A 20941-nucleotide genomic window follows, 5' to 3' on the forward strand; every position below is an offset into this window, starting at 1 on the left:
ATATTTTAATATATAAATAGGAAAAAAACCTTTTTTCCAAGTTTGCATATTTTTCAAGTACCTTATGTTTTGGTTCCACTGTTTCTCAAATAACTATTTAAAGCATTTTATGGTCAAATTTAAAAATTTCATAGATAGGAATAGCTAAGCTATGCTTGGAGTTCCTACAGTATATCTGGGTAGGAATTTGTCAGAAGAAATACAATGAAAATTCATGATATGCTCATTTAATTACTCTACAATACTTATTTAAATGCCAGTGATTGTAGGCTCCATGGAACTAAATATCTTGTCAGTCAAACGTAAAACTGAGCAGTGAAAATAGTAAGAGTCAAGCTAAAATCACAGTACACAGAATGTATTTTTCAGATTTGATATATAGAATGAACAACAGGCAACTAGGGTTGTAACTACAGAGCATAATTTCATTCCAGGATTATAGTGATTAAATCGAAGCTCTTGAGATAAAGTGATAGCTCCCAATAAGTTTGAGTGATTTGTCATGCAGCTCAACAGTTTAAAATATGTGAGTTTCTAGTGTCATGTTATGCCTATGTCAGACCTTTATATTTGCCAATATATTTAAAGAGACGGCAAGCGTGAATTAAAACAAAGTTATTGAAAGAGTGACCCTGGGGAAAATGTGAAGGGAAATTCTTAGCTCATTCTAGCTACTCTTAGTAGCCTCAGTTATATAAGATGAAAGACTCAGATTTCGTCTTGAATAATAAAAAACTACTTTAGTGCTGAAACCTCCAGCTTACTCTTTTGCTCCTCCTTCATCTCATGCCCTCCCTGTAGCTTAGACTATAGGATCTATGATAGAGTCTTCTCTGAACTTAGGGTTTTATGAATGGAATCTGTGAGAGAGGATGGCTCAGGGTTCCCCAGGGAAGCCTAAATAACATAATGGAAGTCTTATACCCCTCTAGACTGTGAGCCCATTGTTGGGTAGGGACTGTCTCTATATGTTGCCAACTTGTACTTCCCAAGCGCTTAGTACAGTGCTCTGCACACAGTAAGTTCTCAATAAATATGAATGAATGAATAATGGAAGTCGCATGACCCACAACCTTGGTCTCATCCTTGACCCCCTCACTGTCATTCTGCTGTCACAGCCAGCCTGCTGTTAAAACCTGCCAATTTTTACCTCAAAAACATCTGACCCTTCCTCTCCACCCACTCCCCTGGTTCAAGTGCTTATGTCTCTCTAATTGTCTCTCTAATTGTCAGCTGTGCAACTTTGGGCAAGTCACTTAACTTCTCTGTGCCTCAGTTATCTCATCTGTAAAAATGGGGATTAAGACTGTGAGCCCCCAGTGGGACAACCTGATCTCCTTGTAACCTCCCCAGCAGTTAGAACAGTGTTTTGCACATAGTAAGCACTTAATAAATGCCATCAAAAAAAGTGCTCTTCACATCACAAGTAGGCTATTAGGCTGACCTCCCTGACTCCAGCCTTTCCCCCTTTAGTCCAAACTCCATGCTGCTGCCTGGATCATCTTCCTGAAACATCGCTCAGCATGTCTCCCCACTCCTCAAAAACCTTTAATGTGTGCCCAGTCTCCCTCCTAATAAACCAAAGACTCTTAACAGTGCTTAGAACAGAGCTTGGCACATAGTAAGCGCTATGGTAACAAATACCATCATTATTATTATTATTAACCATGAACTTCAAGGCTCTCCACCAGCCCTCTCCACCTTACTTAACCCTACTCACCCGCTACACCTCCACTAACACTCTGTTGCTCCCAAACGTATTTGTTGGCTGTACTCCACTCTTGTGGTAATCCACTTCTGATTCCTTTGCTCCTACTGTCCCCAGGGTGTGGACCCCCTTCTATCCTCCCGCCAAATTAATCAGACATCAATCCTTTCCACCTTCAAAGGCCTACTAAAATCCCACTTCCTGTATCTGACTGACTATCAGTACTGCAAATCATATCAACCCTTGAGAGGTCTCTTGTGGTTATGTATTTATTTTTGCTCATCCCCAGAACTTGTGTAAATATGTATATGTGATTCAATATTCAATTATATTTACTATATTTCCATTACTTGTGAATATTAGTAGATGTTCTTCCCCCATTTGACTACAAGGTCTTTGTGGTCAGGGAACATACCATTTCTACTACTTCATGAGCCTTCTTGGATCATTTTCTCATCACCATTCATTCAGTTATATTTAGTGAGCGCTCACTATGTGCAAAGCACTGTACTAAGTGGAGAAAAGCAGGATAGAATACAAGATCTGGTCTTGTTCAACCAATTCTTTATAGCCATGCTTAAGGATGCAACAAGGGATATGGGAGCTGGTATCCGAATGCAGTTTAGCTCCTCTTGGAAACTCACCAGGCTGAGAGCATCATCAAAATCCCTTGAGTCATTCAAGAAGTACACACCCAAGAAAACATGTAAGTTATTGTGAACCATTTCTCAGACCATCAAAGTGCTTTAACCTGTCAGTTGAAAGAAAACTGAGGTTATTGACCCACCCTTACCTGGCAAACTTGCTACAAAAACCAAGGGTCACCTCACAGTTTAATATGGTTATGGAATTCCACTACCTGGGTAGCATTTGAAGTAGTTCTAAGATTTTGTTAAACTTCTCAGGGCAGCTATACCTTTTCTGAAGTACTTTTTCTAGACTGCACACACTTTGTGAGCAGGGTATATGTCTACCAATTCTGTTGTACTCCCCCAAACACTTGGTACAGTGCTCTGCACATAGTGAATGCTTAGTAAATACCATTGATTGGTTGCCTCTACAATTGTGACCAATGATTGGGTGTCTCTATTGGGTATTCTCTACCAGGCAGCCTTTGACCGTGGATGCTGCCAGAAGAAGTGACCATATCTGATTTAATAAGAATCATTCCCATGTGAGAGCTACTTGCAGCCAAACAAACAATATCTTGTAGATCATCACAGTCCTGGAAAAAAGGGATGCTAACCAAACGAGCAAGAAGCAAGCGTATCAGGGATGTAGACTAAAAGCTATGCAGACAGAAACCAACCTAAGGACTTCTATGCATCTCTGAAGAGAGTTTAGGGATCCACATGCTATATTACAGCACCTATTCCTCATCCCAAAATAATCAAAACTTAAACACATGGCAGTAACACAATAACGAGCCACCTTGCTGACCTCCCTGCCTCTAGTCTCTCCACTTTCCAGTCCATACTTCACTATGGCACCCAGATCATTTTTTCTTAAAAGTATTCTACACACATCTCCCCACTTCTTACAAGCTTCCAGTGGTTATCCATCCACCTCTGCATCAGACTCCTGAAGGGGCACCCCCTCCTGCCTTACCTCTCTCATCTCCCACTACAACCCGGGTCCACACACTTTGATCCTCTAACTCCAACCTACTCACTGTACCTCGATCTCTTTTATATTGCCATTGACTCCTTGCTCACATCTTCCCTCTGGCCTGGAACTCCCTCCCCCTTCATATCCAATAAACCATTGATCCCCCCATCTTCACAGTTCTACCAAAAGCATATTTCCTTCAAGGAGCCTTTCCTAACTTCTCATTTCTGCTCTCTATTTGTCCTCCCTTCTGTGCACTTGTATTAATAACCCTGTAAGCACTTTGATACTCGCCCCACAGCACTTATGTGCATATTGTTATACTCTGCTGTCTCCCCTGTGTGTAATTTATTTTAATGTCTGTCCCACTAGACTGTAAGATCCTTAAGGGTAGAGATTGTCTACCAACTCTATTGTATTGTACTCTCCCAAATACTTAGAGTGCTCCACAAACAGTAAATGCTCAATAAATACCATTAATTGACTGATCCTTACCATTTCTTCCACCATCAGGGATGATACTCTTCAAAAATTAGTTTGCTTGCCAATATGCCATGCAGAAAATATTATCAGTAGTTGACATAGTGAAGTGTCAGCCAATCGGAAATGATGGTTGGGGCATTCAGAAAGGCAAAAGATGTGCTTAAAACAGGAATCTGAGAGCTTTCTTATTTTGTTCCACTGACTTTCAATCAACTTATCACCAAGCCTGAATGCTGAGGCCATCCCTATCTTCTGGCCTGAAGTCAAGGGAGCCAAGTCCTCCTTCCCCTCATTTAAAATGCTGGGTGTGTTGGGGTGGTTTGGAACAGGACAGCCCACATAAGCGGAGTAGTGAAGGGATGAGAAATGAAGTTGCTGCTTTTGTTCTTATTTTTTTCCTTTCATTTTTCCCCCATATATCTGATCCTGCCACCTTTTCATATGGTGAGCCTCCTGTGGGTGAGGAAGCACGTCTAAATCAATATCCATGTGTTCTTCCCAGCATTGTGAAAGCACCTAATCATTGTCCAGGCAGAGAGCACCCAATTAATACTGTTTGACAAGAAACTCACCTCAGTTTTTTTCATTTGGATAATGGAACCAAATGGGGTATTTGAATATTACTATAATCTTTGGCAATTTTGCCCAACATGATAAAACTCTTATTCTGTTCCATTGTATAATGTAGCTCATATTCCATGTGTCACTAGATATTAAGATGTTTTTTGTGGGTGAATCTATCATTTCAGCCACTTTTTACATGTATCATGCCACTCTACTCTTACCTTCTCACTTGACTTTGACCAAGCAAATCTGCTCTCAGCCCTCTTACTTGACTTTTAGCCAGTTTCTCAGCCTGGAACAACTTTCTTCCTCCTATCTGCCCAGTCTCCTCTCTCCACTCTTTCAAGATCCATCTCAAAAACCTCCTCACATGGGACACTTTCCTGGATGTGGGAAGGTGGATAAGGGAGGACTCTGTCATTCATAAACTGCTTGATAGCAGTTGCCTTTCTCCTTAGTATCTATATCTCAAGCCTAACACACTAGAAAATGAAAAACCAAAGACCAGAAATCAAAATCAAATAGGTAAAACCATAAAAGTAACATCATAGGTCTACTATATAAAGTCTATGAGTGAGGGATTCTTTCTACTAAGCTTCTACCATCCAAGAGCACTTTATGAAAAGCTTGAGGAGAGTACGCCAGAAACAAGACATGCTTCCTGCCCTTAAGGGCTTACAGTCTAATAAATGTACATTATCAACAATAATGAAATAAATGTGGCTTGTTTGGCCAAGACTTGCTATTTAAAACTCTGTACTTCCAGAATACCTCACGAGAATGCTATGATTTTTGGTGAGATTGTGTGAGGAAAATATGATTAAAGATGATGCAAATGAAACCATTTGCAATGTGAAAAAGTTAGTATTGTTTGGTGGGGTCTTATTTTTGTCCCTTCCAGAACTTTTATGCAGATTATACACTTTAGTAATCCCAGGTTAAAAAGAAAAAAAAATGCATATCTGTTGCCAAATTGTACTTTCCAAGCACTTAGTCCAGTGCTGTGCACACAGTAAGCACTCAATAAATGCAATTGAATGAATGAAGAGAAAAGGAAGCACATAGAAAGGAAGAATTGAATATCTTTCAGATATACTGGTGTCATTTTTCAATTCGTAACAATGCTAAGTCACATTAAACCCCCAAACTGTAACTCTGAAAAGCCAAGAAGTTCATGAGTCCTACCTTGAAGTTGCAAAATGGGGGTGATATTTTAACACTGAATCTTAAACACTTTAGTAAATTGTGAATGAAATAATCTGCCCCTTAAGAATGGTTACAGTTTTTCACTCAGATGCTGTTCTTCAGTCAAGCCTTAAGGGGTGATTTGCAATGATAATGGTCACCCATTTGGGGAATTTTTACACATTTCGCACATTTTTTAAAATGGTATTTGCTGAGCACTTATTATGTGCCAGGCATTGTACTAAGCCCTGGGGTAGATACAAGCTAATCAGGTTGGGCACAGTTCATGTCCCACATGGAACTCACCCTCTTAATCCCCATTTTACAGAGGAGGTAATTGAGGCCCAGAGAGAAGTGAAGTGACTTGTCCAAGGTCACACAGCAGACAAGTGGCATAGCTGGGATTAGAGCCCAGTTCTTTCAGACTCCCAGGTCTTCAGACTATCCACTAGGTCATGCTGCTTGTCATTAATAATACTTAGAGTTGGAGCTTTTTTAAAAAACGATTTTCCACATATAATAACTCAAAAATAACTGAACAGATCGTGCTCAAATAACCCATAAGAAAAAAAATCACCTTGGGTTAAGACAAACCATGGAAAGTTTTAGCCCAAAGGAAGATTCTTCAAAAAAATTATGAGGATGTAAAAAGAGAGGGCTCTAATGGAAGCTGTCTTGCAACATTAACTGCAGTGTTCATTCCCCTGAAAGTCATAATTCATGATGGCTCCCCAGCCTTTCTCTTTGGAGGATTATAGATATTGAGAAGAAAATTTGAATAAATGAAAATAGAATACTGAATTAATTCAGGTTCTGAAGCAAATTAACTCTCCCATTTTGCAAATGTGGTGTATAGTGTTGTTGGGCATGAATTAGATTTGTCGTCTCACCCCTCAAGTTTAACATGTCCTTTAGTTTCTCAGCTCCCCAAATGTAAACACGGAGTAAGCATTCACCACCTCTGTGGAGTCCTGGTGGGTCTCAGTAGCTCTGTGGTCAGGAGCTGGTAGTTAACTTGTTAATCAGTGGCATTTATTGAGAGAGTTTACTGGGGGCAGAGCACTGCAGTGAGCACAGTACCACAGAGTTGGTAGATGCATTCCCTGCCCACAAGGAGTTTACATTCACGTTACAGTGTAATGTGAGAAGTGACCGAAAGCTATTGCAGGCTTTTGAGGAGAGGTTTGCTGTGAGCTGATCCACGTTTTCAAAAGATATGTGCAGCTGTAGGTAAAATAGCCTTAAGGTGGGAGAGGCTAGTAGTAATAGGAAGCAGTGTGGCCTAGTGGAAAGAGCATGGGCCTGGGAATCCGAGGACCTGGGTTCTAATCCTGGCTCCATCACCTGCCTGCTGTGCGACCTTGGACAAGTCACTTCATTTCACTGGGCCTCCAATTCCTCAACTGTAAAATGGAGATTCAATACCTGTTCTCCATCATACTTAGGTTGTAAGTCCAATGTGGGGCAGGGACTGTGTCTGATCTGATTATCTTGTATCTACCCCGGTGCTCAGAACAGTGCTTCACACATAGTAAGCACTTAACAGACACCATAGTGATTAATGATGATTAGTAGTAGTTTTTATTGACCATTTACTAGTTGCAGTGCAATGTACTAGGTGTTTGGAAAGTATAGCATAATGAAGTGATACATTCCCTGGTAGGAAAATCAATAAGGAAGTTGATAGAGCATTATAGCCAGGAAGTAATGAGAACTTGTACCAGGGTGGTGATTTTAAGAGTGGTGAATAAAGGGAAGGTACATGAAATATTAGAGAGGAAACTGGATTTACAGGCAGATTGAATGTGGCCAGGTGGCAGCAAGCTTGTGGGACAGAAAAAATGGTGATGTTGCTGAGACTGTGAGCAGAACACGTGTCATTGCATTATTCTGTATTTTCCAAGCACCTAATAACAGTGCACCACACAAAGTGAACACATACAACTTGATCACACAGTATCCCCCCAGCGCTTAGAACAGTGCTTTGCACATAGTAAGTGCTTAACAAATGCCATCATTATTATTATTATTAACACTCAATAAGAATAATAGTAATATTTAAGTGCTTACCATGTGCCAGGCACTGTTCTAAGCGCTGGGGTGGATGCAAGCAAATTGGGTTGGATACAGTTCCCGTCCCACATGGAGCTCACAGTCTTAATCCCCATTTTACAGAGGAGGTAACTGAGGCCCAGAGAAGTGACTTGCCCAAGGTCACATAGCAGACAAGTGGTGGAGCTGGGATTAGAACCCAGGTCCTTCTGACTCCTAGGCCCATGCTTTATCCACTTGGCCATGCTGCTTCTCAAGAAATGCTGCTACTACTACTATTACAATATGACAGGAAGGGGCAAGGAGTTCACTAACATTCACCTTCATTCATTTTCACTTAGAGAAATCGGAGTGGAAGGAAGGAGATTTCTCTTAAACACCCATGAAGTGAATCAGATTCTATTGCTAGTAATACAAAAATGTATCCAAATTGTCAAGCCAGCTGCTTTTGTTCCTCTATCTCTGTGTGCGAACTGACACTCATTCTCTCTCCCTCTCTCCCTCTCTCTCTTCCCCCACCCAAAAAAAAAAAGAAAAAAATGTATTTCCTGACCCAGCCAAACCATCCTGATATGAGCTCTGGCACACTGAGTTGTCCATGTCCAACCTGGATCTTGTCAGTACCAGAAGGGGGTTGAGGCTCCTGTTCTGGGGGACTCTGCCAGACATGCATAATGCATTAGTATGTGGGCCATAGTACCCACGGGAACCTTATAGTTCCTGCAGTCCATAGGAGCAACTACCTAAATCCAAACCAATGATGCATGCGGCACACCAGTGACCCAATCACTGTACAGTTCCATGGCTTCCTGTGCCTTCAGAAGCTCTGAAAGGTAAAGTGAGGCGATAAAAAGGAAGAATCTAGGCTTGGCTTTGATTCTGGCTAGATTTTTCTGTGGCATGGTCCCAAATGACTCTTAGGGCCCAAGGGATTCCCAAGCCTATGCAGAGTTCTAATACCCAAACACACATATACAAACACTGTATATGTGTTAGCCTGAAAGGATAAACTAACTTTTAGTACAGTACCTCTTAGAAGACATATATGTGATTGGGAATGAGCTGGGAAGTGCAGAGATGGTCAAATCCACAGCCCCAAAATGGATGACTGGTTTCTTATTGCAGTGAATGTGTATAATGTTGATTTGCGAAGGCCTCCCTGAGTTTGTTGGTTTTTTGTGGGTTTTTTGCCAGAAGGCTTGTGTCACCATGCTGGAGATAAATTTTCAGCATTTTAATTCATTTGGATTTAATCAGACTTGAATTGCTGAATGCAGACTCTGCAGTGAAATTATTGCCAGCACGGTCTGCAGTGTAGAGCATGCTGTTAATATAAAGCAACTAAAAAGAGAAGCCTGTGTTGCTGGTCATTTTTCACCCTTTAGTTTTGCTGAATAGGAAATTAATTCCTTAATGAAGAAAATACCTATTTTGATGCGATAGGACTTGAACAAGGTCTGTGTTTCCCACTGCAGTTTTGTATGGACTCAATAGCTACTAATGCACTGCCTTGTAAGGAAACCATTAGTATGGTTTAATGTTCATTGGGTTGCCACAACATTTTAAACAGATTTCTGTAGATGGAGGACTGTGAGGAGGGTTTTGAATAAGATGAATGTTTGTTTCAAGATAAACTGGCTGTTTTTTCAGCATGCTTATCTAATTTAAACTCTTAATTTCTTTTTTCTGAATGGACTCTATAAAAAAAAAAATCTTTGCCTTACAAAAAATGAGTTATAATGCAAAGATGATTTATTAAATGGAAACAGGGCACTGAGGTGTCCAGATCAATTTTTTGTATACCCAATTGGTAAGTGGTAATACAGCATTCCCTTTCTGATGGCAAAGATGTTTCCCTAAGAGAGCATTATTAGTGAAATTGGCATTTGAGAACTACTGCTGCCATGGAGCATCAGAGAACACATTCCTGAGAGTCAGGAGACCTGGATTCTAATCCCAGTTCCGTCACTTGCCCGCTGTGTGACTTTGGGAAAGTCACTTCTCTTTGCCCCGTTTCCTCATCTGTGAAATGAGGATTAAATACCTGTTCTCCCTCCCTTTGAGGCTGTGAGTCCCATGTGAGACAGGAGCTGTATTCACTTAAACGTTTTGCACAGTGCTTTACACATAGTAAATGCTTAACAAATACCACAAGTACCACTATTAGTAGTAGTATTATGTCCTCCTTCAAATAACTCTGTAGTGTCCCCATTTATATCTAAATAGTATTCATGAAAATTGATGCACATAAGTTCTGAAGCTGTAGTACCTAAACTGCATATAGAGAAGCAGCATGGCTCAGTGGAAAGAGCACGGGCTTGGGAGTCAGAGGTCATGGGTTCGAATCCCGGCTCTGCCACTTCATCATCATCAATCGTATTTATTGAGCGCTTACTATGTGCAGAGCACTGTACTAAGCGCTTGGGAAGTACAAATTGGCAACATATAGAGACAGTCCCTACCCAACAGTGGGCTCACAGTCTAAAAGGGGGAGACAGAGAACAAAACCAAACATACAAAATAAAATAAATAGAATAGATATGTACAAATAAAATAAATAAATAAATAGAGTAATAAATATGTACAAACATACATATATACAGGTGCTGTGGGGAAGGGAAGGAGGTAAGATGGGGGGATGGAGAGGGGGACGAGGGGGAGAGGAAGGAAGGGGCTCAGTCTGGGAAGGCCTCCTGGAGGAGGTGAGCTCTCAGCAGGGCCTTGAAGGGAGGAAGAGAGCTAGCTTGGCGGATGGGCAGAGGGAGGGCATTCCAGGCCCGGGGGATGACGTGGGCCGGGGGTCGATGGCGGGACAGGCGAGAGCGAGGTACGGTGAGGAGATCAGCGGTGGAGGAGCGGAGGGTGCGGACTGGGCTGTAGAAGGAGAGAAGGGAGGTGAGGTAGGAGGGGGCAAGGTGATGGAGAGCCTTGAAGCCCAGGGTGAGGAGTTTCTGCCCGATGCGCAGATTGATTGGTAGCCACTGGAGATTTTTGAGGAGGGGAGTGATGTGCCCAGAGTGATATGCCCACTTGTCAGCTGTGTGACCTTGGGCAAGCCACTTCACTTCTCTGGGCCTCAGTTACCTCATCTGTAAAATGGGGACTGTAAGCCCCATGTGGGACAACCTGATCACCTTGTATCCCCCCCCAGCGCTTAGAACAATGCTTCACACATAGTAAGTGCTTAACAAATGCCATCATTATTATTATTAAACGTCTCTCCCTGGGGCCCAGCTCTCCCCGAGTCCATTTACACAGCTGCTCTGCAGGTGGGGGTTTCAGAGCTGCAAGTGGAATGACTTCATCTCGGACTGGTGTGGCCTCTCCCTTGTTCACTTCCCCTCAGCAGCCCCCTTCCATCAGTTTAGTTCTCTTCTGTCTGTTAATCATGAAGAGTAAGCCTTGCAGTAGCGCAGAGATTCGTAGCCTGAAGATGTCTCTAAGTGTTGGAAGTGCTTGGCTTCTCCAACACTCCTGCCTCTCTCCTTCCCCAAACTCTTCTTACTTCTGTGATATATGCTTGTAGAAAGAGATAGAGAAAACATTGCTTGAGGATGCTATTTGACTAAAAAGAATGGGAAGGAAAAGTGTCCCACTTCCAACCCAGGGCGTTAGAGTGTCAGCTTCTGTCACCAGGGAACGGGTCAAACGCGTCAGTTTGTTCTAAACTTTCCAAGTACCTAGAACAGTGCATTACACCAAGTGGGTGCTCAGTAAACATTATGATAACTACTACTATTACTAGTCAGGGAAACATTTCCTTTCACTGGGCTACAACTACAGGACTGCCACTCTATAGCCCTAAGTGCTGGGAGATATTTCAGGGGAGATTTGTACTCTGCGAAAGGGATGTGGGCAGAAACTGAAGTCATTTATTTCCCTCATAGGCTTGTGATATACAGTATTTTTTACTAAATCATCCACTTGTGAGACATCATCGGTATTTGAAATTCATTAGTGTTAAAATAATTTTTTCAGGTGCAAAACCAGTGATAGAGAAACAGATTTTCAGGGAGACGGGGTCTGTGGGAATTGATGACTTTTATTCATTTTTGAACCAAGCTGCACCACCTGTGAAATATTCTGCTTTCCATTATTATTTTCCCCCATCACTTACGCATTGTTATTTTAACCTATCTAGCCATTTGACAAAGGAGGTGCAGAAAAATCCATGAATTTGTAAGCAGTATTATGACACACATGATTGGAACGTAAATTATCTCATATATCTAATTTATGCCCCTTCCCAAGTAGAAACTATTCTCTCCATTTCCCAAAAAATACTGTATCATGTTCACCAACTGTATCAGACAATGGAACATGTTGATTTATGTACCACATGTAGATGTTATGTGAAATACCTATATTGCATATATATATATAAATCACTGGTATTTATTAGGTACTTACTGTAGGCAGAGCACTGAACTAAGCGCTCAGGAGAGTACAATACAATGAGCTTGCAGTTTAGCTATATGTGGGTATAAACAGAGTATGTGTGCTTAGGCTGAGGTGAGATGTGTTTTCTGAACCATCATATCCACCTTAATCATGGCTCATTCACTCATTCAGTAGTATTTATTGAGCGCTTACTGTGTGCAAAGTACTGTACTAAGTGCTTGGAAGAGTACAATGCAGCAATAAACAGTCACATTCCCTGCCCAAAATGGGCTTACGGTCTAGAGTTGGGGAGGCAGACAGGAGGCAGACATTAATACAAATAAATAAAATAACAGATATGTACATAAAGTGCTGTGAGTCTGGGAGGGGAGAAGAGCAAAAGGAGCATGTCAGGGTGACACAGAAGGGAGTGGGAGGTGAGGAAACGTGGGTCTTTGTCTGGGAAGGCCTCATGGATGAGATGTACCTTCAGTAAGGCTTTGAAGGGTGGGAGGATAATTGTCTGTCCGATTTGAGGAGGGAGAGCATTCCAGGCTGGAGGCAGGACGTGGGCAAGGGCTTGACAGCAAGGTAGGTGAGATGGAGGCCCAGTGAAAAGGTTGGCACCGGAGGAGCAAAGTGTGTGGATGGGTTGTAGAAGGAGAGGAGTGAGGTAAGGTAGGAAGGGGCAAGGCGGTGGAGTGCTTTAAAGCCGATGGTGAGGAGTTTTTGTTTGATCTATTCTTCCTTCGATGGATGTATTTTAAATCAATCATTTTATGTTTTCAAGTGGAATGCTAGTATGAACATTTGAGGAGCATTTTTCCCCTTTGCAACTAATTGAGATATAGATCATCATTCCACCCTCGAGATTAAGCATTTTACATGCATACAAAATGCAGATCAGTCTCAAATAGCTTTCAAAGGGCCTGTAAATGTGATAGTATGCAGTGCAAGTTAAAAGGGCCAAGAAAATGCTGGGTATTATCATGAGGTGGGGTGGGGGGTGGGCGCTCAAAAATGAAACTAAAGGCTTGCTTCCATATAAAACCAAATAAAAATCTGTGCATAGTTCTGGTCACATTTTAGGAGGACATAGTAGAGTTGACAAAAGTGCAGAGAAGGGCAACTAAGATGATTGTGGGAATGAGGCTAGACTAGAAAGATCTTCAGTTGATAAAGATGAAGACTGAGCGGGGCATGACTGAAGTTTAAAAATTCACCATGGGTGTGGACAGGGCAATTGCAGAATTGTCCTTCACCATTTCACCAAATAATAATAATGGCATTTATTAAGCACTTACTATGTGCCAAGCACAGTTCTAAGTGCTGGGGGGATACAAGGTAATCAGGTTGTCCCATGTGGGGCTCACAGTCTTAATCCCCATTTTACAGATGAGGTCACTGAGGCACAGAGAAGTTAAGTGACTTGCCCAAAGTCACACAGCTGACAATTGGCAGAGCCAGGATCCTACACCACTAGGATAAAGGGCACCTATTGACACTTGAAGTTTCAAACAAATAAAAGGAAATATTTCTCCACACAGTTGGTGGTTTGCCTAATGGATAGAGCATCGGCCTGGGAGTCAGAAGGACCTGGATTCTAGTCCTGGCTCCACCATTTGTCTGCTGTGTGACCTTGGGCAAGTCACTTAATTTCTCTATGCCTCAGTTTCCTCATCTGTAAAATGGGGATTAAGACTGTGAGTGCCACATGGGACCTGAACTGTGTCCAACCTGGTTAACTTGTATCTATCCCAACTCTTATCCTGGTGCATAGTAAGTGCTTAACAAATACCATTTTTCAAAAAGTTGAGTGGGCAGAAAATACCAGAAGTTCAAGAGGTTTGGATACATATATAGATGTGTAGTCCATAATGGGTCATTAGAGGAAAAATTAGGGATATAGAGGGATATTAGGGATGTTAGTACAATGCTCTGAACACAGTAAGCTCTCAGTAAATACCATTAATTGATTAGGTGGTCCACCATAACAATTAGGATTGATATCCTTGCAGAGAAACCATTACTCTCTTTCTCCAGGCTTCCAGTTTCCATTGTTGAAAACATAATACTGATCTGGATGAACCACTGGTCTCAACCAGTAATAGTAGTAGTAGAAGAGCGCTTAGTACAGTGCTCTGCACATAGTAAGTGCTCAATAAATACGATTGAATGAATAATAGCCTTTATTAAGCAGCCACGGGGTGCAGCTCACTGTACTAAACACTTGGGAAATACAAAACAGAGACATGTTTCCTCCCACAAGGTCCTTACACTGTAATGGGGGAGACAGGCATAAACGTATCGGCAGCTAAGGGTAATTAAAATAAATAATCGAATGCACAAGTGAATAAACACGTATGTGCATGTCCTAGCAATAGGTATAAGTACATAGTGTCAGAGATGATGAATTGGTTTATAAAATTTGGAGTACTGGGAATTAGGGAAGGCTTGTTGGAGGAGATGGGCTTTCAGGAGGTTCCTTAATGTAGGAAATGTGAGGAGGGATGTCATCTGTTGGGAACAGTGTAGTCAGGGTTTGGAGGCAGGAGAGTCAAGAAGCAAGATAAAGTTGGAAGGTTAGTTTGGGGGGATTGAAGAGAGTGAGTTGGGGAGTAGTGGGTGAAGAGAATAAATCTGTAGGGTGAGGTGAAGTGGTGGAGAGCCTTGAATCCAACTGTGAGTTTTTCTTTGATACAGAGAGACATGAGGAGGCAGTGGAGGGCCTTGAGGAGTGGAGAAATGTGTGCTGACACTGCGAGAAATGTTTCATGTAGCACTGTGTAGTATAGATTGGAGAGGGTAGAGGCTCAAGGCAAGGAGAACAGCGAGAGACCAATACAGTAGTTTAGCCATGATATGACTAGAGTTTGTACCAGTGTTGTAAGGGTAGAGAGGAAGTGGTGGATCCAGGAGATGTGGTGGATCCAGGAGATGTTGTGGAGGAAGAACTGGCAGGATTCGACAGCAGATTGAATGCAAGAGTTAAGTAACATGAGGAATTGAAGATGACTCTAAGATTGCTGGTTTCTGGGATGGGGAGGATGGGGGTGTTATCAGTCAAGATGGGGAGGTTAAGAGAAGGAGTTGATTTAGAGGGAAAGGTGGGTAGTTCTGTTCTAGACATGTTGAGTTTTTGATGCTGGTGGGACATTCCAGTGGAGACGTCTTGGAGACAAGAGGAAATCCCTGACCTCTCGCCTCTCTGCAATCTTGGAGTTCTTTCTGCCTCCAGGATGTCTCTCTACTGATGTCCCACTGCCACCTCAAACTCAACATGCCCCAAACTCAACTCCCCTCTCAAATCCTCTCTTCCTCTTTGTTTCCAATCACAGTTGACAACACCACCATTCTCCCCATCTTTGTAGCCTGAAACCTTGGCATTGCCTTTGACTCCTCCCTGTCTTTCAACCCCCTTAGTCTGTCACAGATCCTGTCAGTTCTTCCTCTATATTTCTAGAAGCTGTCCCTTCATCTCCATTCAAACTGCCAGCACACTGGTCGAGGCAAATGTCATATCCTGGCTTCAGCCTTTTTGCTGATCTCACAGCCTCCAGTCTCTTTACTCTCCAGTCTAAACATGTCTGCTGTCTAGATCATTTTTCTAAAACTTCATTTTGCACACATCTCCCATCCATTCAGAATCCTCTAACGGTTGACCATTCCTCTCCACATCAAGCAAAAATTCCTGACCATTGATTTTAAGGTCTTCAATCAACTCTCTCCCTACTACCTATCCAGTCTCTTCTCCCACTACACTCCCACTCACACCCTTTGCTCCTCTCGAGGTAACCTACTCGCTATACCTCCTTGTTCTTGTCTCCCCTGCTGCTGACTGCTTGCTCACACTCCCACCCCACCCCCCTTGACGTCCAATAGGTCACTGCTCTCCCAGTCGTCAAAACCCTGACATCACATCTCCTCCAAGAGACCTTTTCCAATTAATTTCTAATCTCCCACATTATATCCCCCAACTACAACTTCAGCTCTTCTGCACCACTTAGAGAAGCAGTGTTGCTCAGTGGAAAGAGTCCGGGCTTTGGAGTCAGAGGTATGGGTTCAAATCCCAGCTCTGCCAATTGTCAGCTGTGTGACTTTGGAAAAGTCACTTAACTTCTCTGTGCCTCAGTGACCTCATCTGTAAAATGGGAATTAAGACTGTGAGCCCTCCATGGGACAACCTGATCACCTTGTACCTCCCCAGCACTTAGAACAGTACTTTGCACATAGTAAGCGCTTAATAAATGTCATCATTATTATCATTATTATTATTACCTAAGCACTTAAATATGCACAACCCCCATAGCACTTAGATTTTATACTCTATTATTTCCTCCTATTTGTAATTTATATTAGTGTCTACCTCCCCTGCTAGAGTATAAGATCCTTGAAGGGAAGAATCATGTCTGCTGCTTTTATTATATTCTCCCAAAGCACAGTGCTCTGCATACAGTAGGTACTCAATACATATTATCAATTGATTGCAGGCAGATGATATGTCAGGGTTAAAGAGGTATGTTTCTTACAGTAGAACCCTGTATGCAGTGAAGTGACAGTGGAATTTCAACAAAACGATATTCATACTTCTGCCTCTTGGGAGACTCAAGATGCAGTTTTAAAATGCCCATAGCACTGCTTCATTATTATTCATTCAATAGTATTTGCAACTCCCCCTGTGTGCAAAGTACTATACTAGGTACTTGAGAGAGTACAAAGAATTATCGTCTCTACTATTGTCAAAGAAAGTCATGTTTTACTCTAAAATAGCTCTTGCTAAATGTTGTTTACAGAACCAGATCTCATTCAGGTGGGAAACTCATTTAGGGAAGAGACACAGACAATTCCTGCCCAGCAAAATCCTACTCAATTGCCCTAAAAATAGATAAAGAGACAATCAGTTAAAAATACAGTTACTCCATAAAAAGAAGGATAAACTTAGAACATACAAGGGAGTTAGAACATACACATACTCATAGACACCCAGAGAACCACATATATAATGTGTGCGCGCACACACACACACACACACACACACACTCACAAAATGCAGAAAATCATAGGGAAATAGACAACTATATAGATGCACAAATACATAGGTATAGTCACAGAGCTACATATAAATAATGCCTATTTTAAGTATGTTCTGTTCAATCCTCACCAAAATAGTAACTTTGAGTTTGTTGTGGGAAGAGAATGTGTATACCAAGTCTATTGTACTCTTCCAAGCACTTAGTACAGTGCTCTGCACACAGTAAGCACTCAACTATCATTGATAATGATGTTGATAAATTTGAGAACATTACCACTGACTCAATGACTCATATGAGTCATATGACTCATGCGAGTCATATGACTCAGTATCTAGACTGTAAGCTAGTTGTGGGTAGTGAATGCGTCTGCCAACTCTGTTGTACTCTCCCAAATGCTTACTACAGTGCTCAGTAAATACCATTGATCGATGCGTCACAAGTAGGGATTAAGCTCCTTGAGGGCAGGTATCTTGTCTACTGACTTTTTGGCATTGTACTCTCCCAAGCAGTTAGTTCAGTCGTCTGCATGCAGTAAGCATTCAATAAATACCATTGATTTGTTGATTGATTCCCAAGTCAGAGGGTTTTCTAAAATTCAGTTAGAGTGCTATATGAAGTTTTACTGTAGATGACAGTTCCCTGCACAGTAATTCTTGCGAAGTGGTTGCTGGCTTAGTCTGATTGCTGAGTCGTATATTTTCAAAAGATCATTGGAAGTGAATTCCTTTGAAGAATGATCCTCCAAAAATGACACTGAAACCAGTGAGGCTGTTGCTTTCTCTTAGCTACGACTGGTATCTTTTGAAAGAAGCGGTATTGCTTTCAAGAGTTTACGCTGGGAAGTAGTAAGGGAAAGAAAGTGGTTGCAAGGGACCAGTAACACAGAGGAAGGAAGACAACAAAGTAAAAGCTGGTATGTCTTTTGTCATAGAGAAGGAAGAAAGAGAAAGCGGGAATGATGAAGAGGGTTAAGAGAAAGGAGGGGGGTGAGAGAGAGTGCACAATGTAATATCTAATGATGAATTCATTACCTAGCTATAATTCTCCTTGTGAGACACCCACAAGAGTACCCTGTCCTGAATGTTTAGTGATTTATATTTCCATTTCTGTAATGCTGCTATTTATTCAAAACCACATTGCTAATAACATTACAATCCTTTAAACCTCCTTTTGATGGAGAAAGATAAAAGGATGGGATAAGAGAAACAGGAATAGATGAAAAGAGGAAAGAAAAAGCACTGGCAGTTGAATTAGCAACACTCTAGGGGCCTGTTCCTTGTGATTTTGTAATTTCTTTGTGGGTGTGTGATGTGACAAGAGTAACAGTATGGACCTTAGTCAATACTTGGAAAAATGCCTCCATCCCTCAAAAGATGAGGAATAATATAATCTTTGGAATTTGCAATAATATTTGAGCATATTGGGCAAAATAAATGTCCTACTATAAGCTCCTTGTAGGAAGGGATTGTGCCTACCAATTGTATTGTACTCTCCCAACACTTAATATAGTGCTCTGCATGCAGTAAGTGTTTAATAAATACCATTGATTAAATGAAGAGTTATTATTCAAATTCACAAGAAAGGGCCTGAGTGTAGAGCCCTAAACTATAGTCCTTGATCCCATGACCCTTTTTGCAAGAGGGTGAATTCTAAGCCAAACACCCTGAACCAGTTGTTAAATTATCATTGCCTTCTTCCCCTCAGAGCCATTCTTTTTCCACTGTTTCAATCCGAATCTGTGGTGGTTTGCTGCCAACAGCCTGTATAGCCTCCATAGACGATTAGAGTGGCATATGAAGCAGTTTGCACCTTGTTTCCTGCTGTGATCTCTAGCAACTAGACTATAAACAGTCGATAAGTTTTCATGATTACACTTGAGGAATGTGTTATTAATTGTGTGATGATTTCAATAATCTACAGTTTGGAAAAGTTCCTTGGACCTTCTGGGATGGAAGCTTTTGAATACACTGTAGACCCTCTAGACTGTAAGATCCTTGTGGACAGGGAATGTCTACCAATTCTGTTGTATTCTTCCAAGTACTTGGTACAATACTCAGCACACAGTAAATACTCAGTAAATACCTTTGATAAGATGTCATTCTCATAGTAAAAGAGAAACACATCCTGCTAAAATAAGAAAAGAACATTTAGCTTGATACTATGTTGAGTACATACACAAGAAATATCTTCCCTTCAGTAAACCCCATATGATGATGGCCAAAGTTTGACATACTGTAGACTGTCAGCTCCTTGTGGGCAGGGATCGTGGCTACCAACTCTTGTATTAATCTCTCCCAACATCTTAGTACAGTACTCTGCACCCAGTAAGCACTCAATAAATGTCACTGATGGATTGCTTCATTGATGTACCTAACATGCTTTATGATAGGTTCTCCAGATGATGTGGAAGATTTACTTGGATTTGCTGCTGGTGTGGTTTCTTATGAAATTAGAGGGATTCCCTATGTGGAAATTTGCTATGTAAATGAAACTTCAAGTAACTGGACAGTGAGAAGGGTATCAGTGTGTGGCAGGGGAGCACAGTGGGGAGGGTATTGGCAGTTTTATATTTGCTTTCAGTTAAATCAACAAGGCATAAGGAGAATATTGGGGAAAATGACAACACAAGTGTAAGCCCCCTCTGGACTGTAAGCTCATTGTGGGCAAGAAACATGTCTACCAATTCTGTTGTACTCTTCCAAGTGCTTAGTATAGTGATCTGCACACAGTAAGCACTTAATAAATACAGTTGTTTGGTTGTACACTGGAACTTTTTCTTTTTCTTCTCCCCTCCTAGCTCCACCATCCCTCCCAAGGCTTTCGCTTTGGAACTGTCAGAGAAAGCAGTGCTGAAGATTACGTGAGACAAAGCTTCCCGGAAATGCATGAATATATGAGAAGGTACAATGTGCCAGCCACCCCAGATGGAGTGGAGGACCTCAAGTGAGTCTTAACCTCTTAAACCAAGAAAGTGATGACTGACGGAAAGACGGTTTAGTTGCTGATTTTTTTTTAATCAACTTGTGTAGTGTGCAAAACAATGCCATAATCCCGCACCAGTAGTACCATTGCACAAATTATCCACGTTAACATTATCATGGCAGAAGACGAAGAGGGCAAAAGTTGGTTTGACATGACTTGGAGGGAATAATGCCAACTTAATGATCAAAACATGGGTAATGTAGAGGGGTGTTGAAGTGTTCCCAGGCAACACTTACTCCATAATGAAGCTCTAATCCCACAGCAAGCCTTCTGCTACTACGAGATGTAAAACTAATTCTCAAAGTGTCCTATAGAAGGGTAAAAAGATACAAGGCAGTGGGTGCAGTGTATCTGTCTCCAGGACAGAAGAAATGATAGTGTTCATTACACCACAGCAGTAGCAGCAGCAGCAACAGTAGGAGGCTTTTAGGACAAGAAAGCCCTTTTAGCAGAATTCAAATTAGGATGAAGCAGTCATGGAATATTAGGTTTGGTCGTACTGGAGAGAAGGGAGTAAATTTCTCACTTTTTGAAGTGCATGAACCATTGTAGGCTGCATCTGTGTCTTCAGGCTGAAAATAAAAGGTATTTCTGGGATAATAAGTGGTAATCTAGTGATTACAAGCAGGAAATAGCTAAAAAATGAATATCTCACTACTAATCGGACCACCCCCTTCTCCTCAACACGTTATCTGACCTTGGCTTCACAGACTCCGTCCTCTCCTGGTTCTCGTCTTATCTCTCCGGTCGTTCTTTCTCAGTCTCTTTTGCAGGCTCCTCCTCCCCCTCCCATCCTCTTACTGTGGGGGTTCCCCAAGGTTCAGTGCTTGGGCCCCTTTCTTTTCTCAATATACACTCACTCCCTTGGTGACCTCATTCGCTCCCACGGCTTCAACTATCATCTCTACGCTGATGACACCCAGATCTACATCTCTGCCCCTGCTCT

At 41.7% G+C, this 20941-nt stretch overlaps 1 protein-coding gene across 2 annotated transcripts in view; it reads left to right on the plus strand.

Annotated features, from left to right (window-relative positions):
- The window catches only part of GRIN3A (glutamate ionotropic receptor NMDA type subunit 3A), a 147580-nt gene that overhangs the window by 80526 nt on the left and 46113 nt on the right, over window positions 1-20941 (plus strand). For both annotated transcript variants that reach the window (XM_038769982.1, XM_038769983.1), the window contains one exon: window positions 19811-19956. In XM_038769982.1, coding sequence (XP_038625910.1) covers window positions 19811-19956 — 146 coding nt within the window. The remainder of the gene's footprint in view (window positions 1-19810; window positions 19957-20941) is intronic.

Source organism: Tachyglossus aculeatus, chromosome X4, assembly GCF_015852505.1.
Source record: "Tachyglossus aculeatus isolate mTacAcu1 chromosome X4, mTacAcu1.pri, whole genome shotgun sequence".
Lineage (NCBI taxonomy): Eukaryota > Metazoa > Chordata > Mammalia > Monotremata > Tachyglossidae > Tachyglossus > Tachyglossus aculeatus.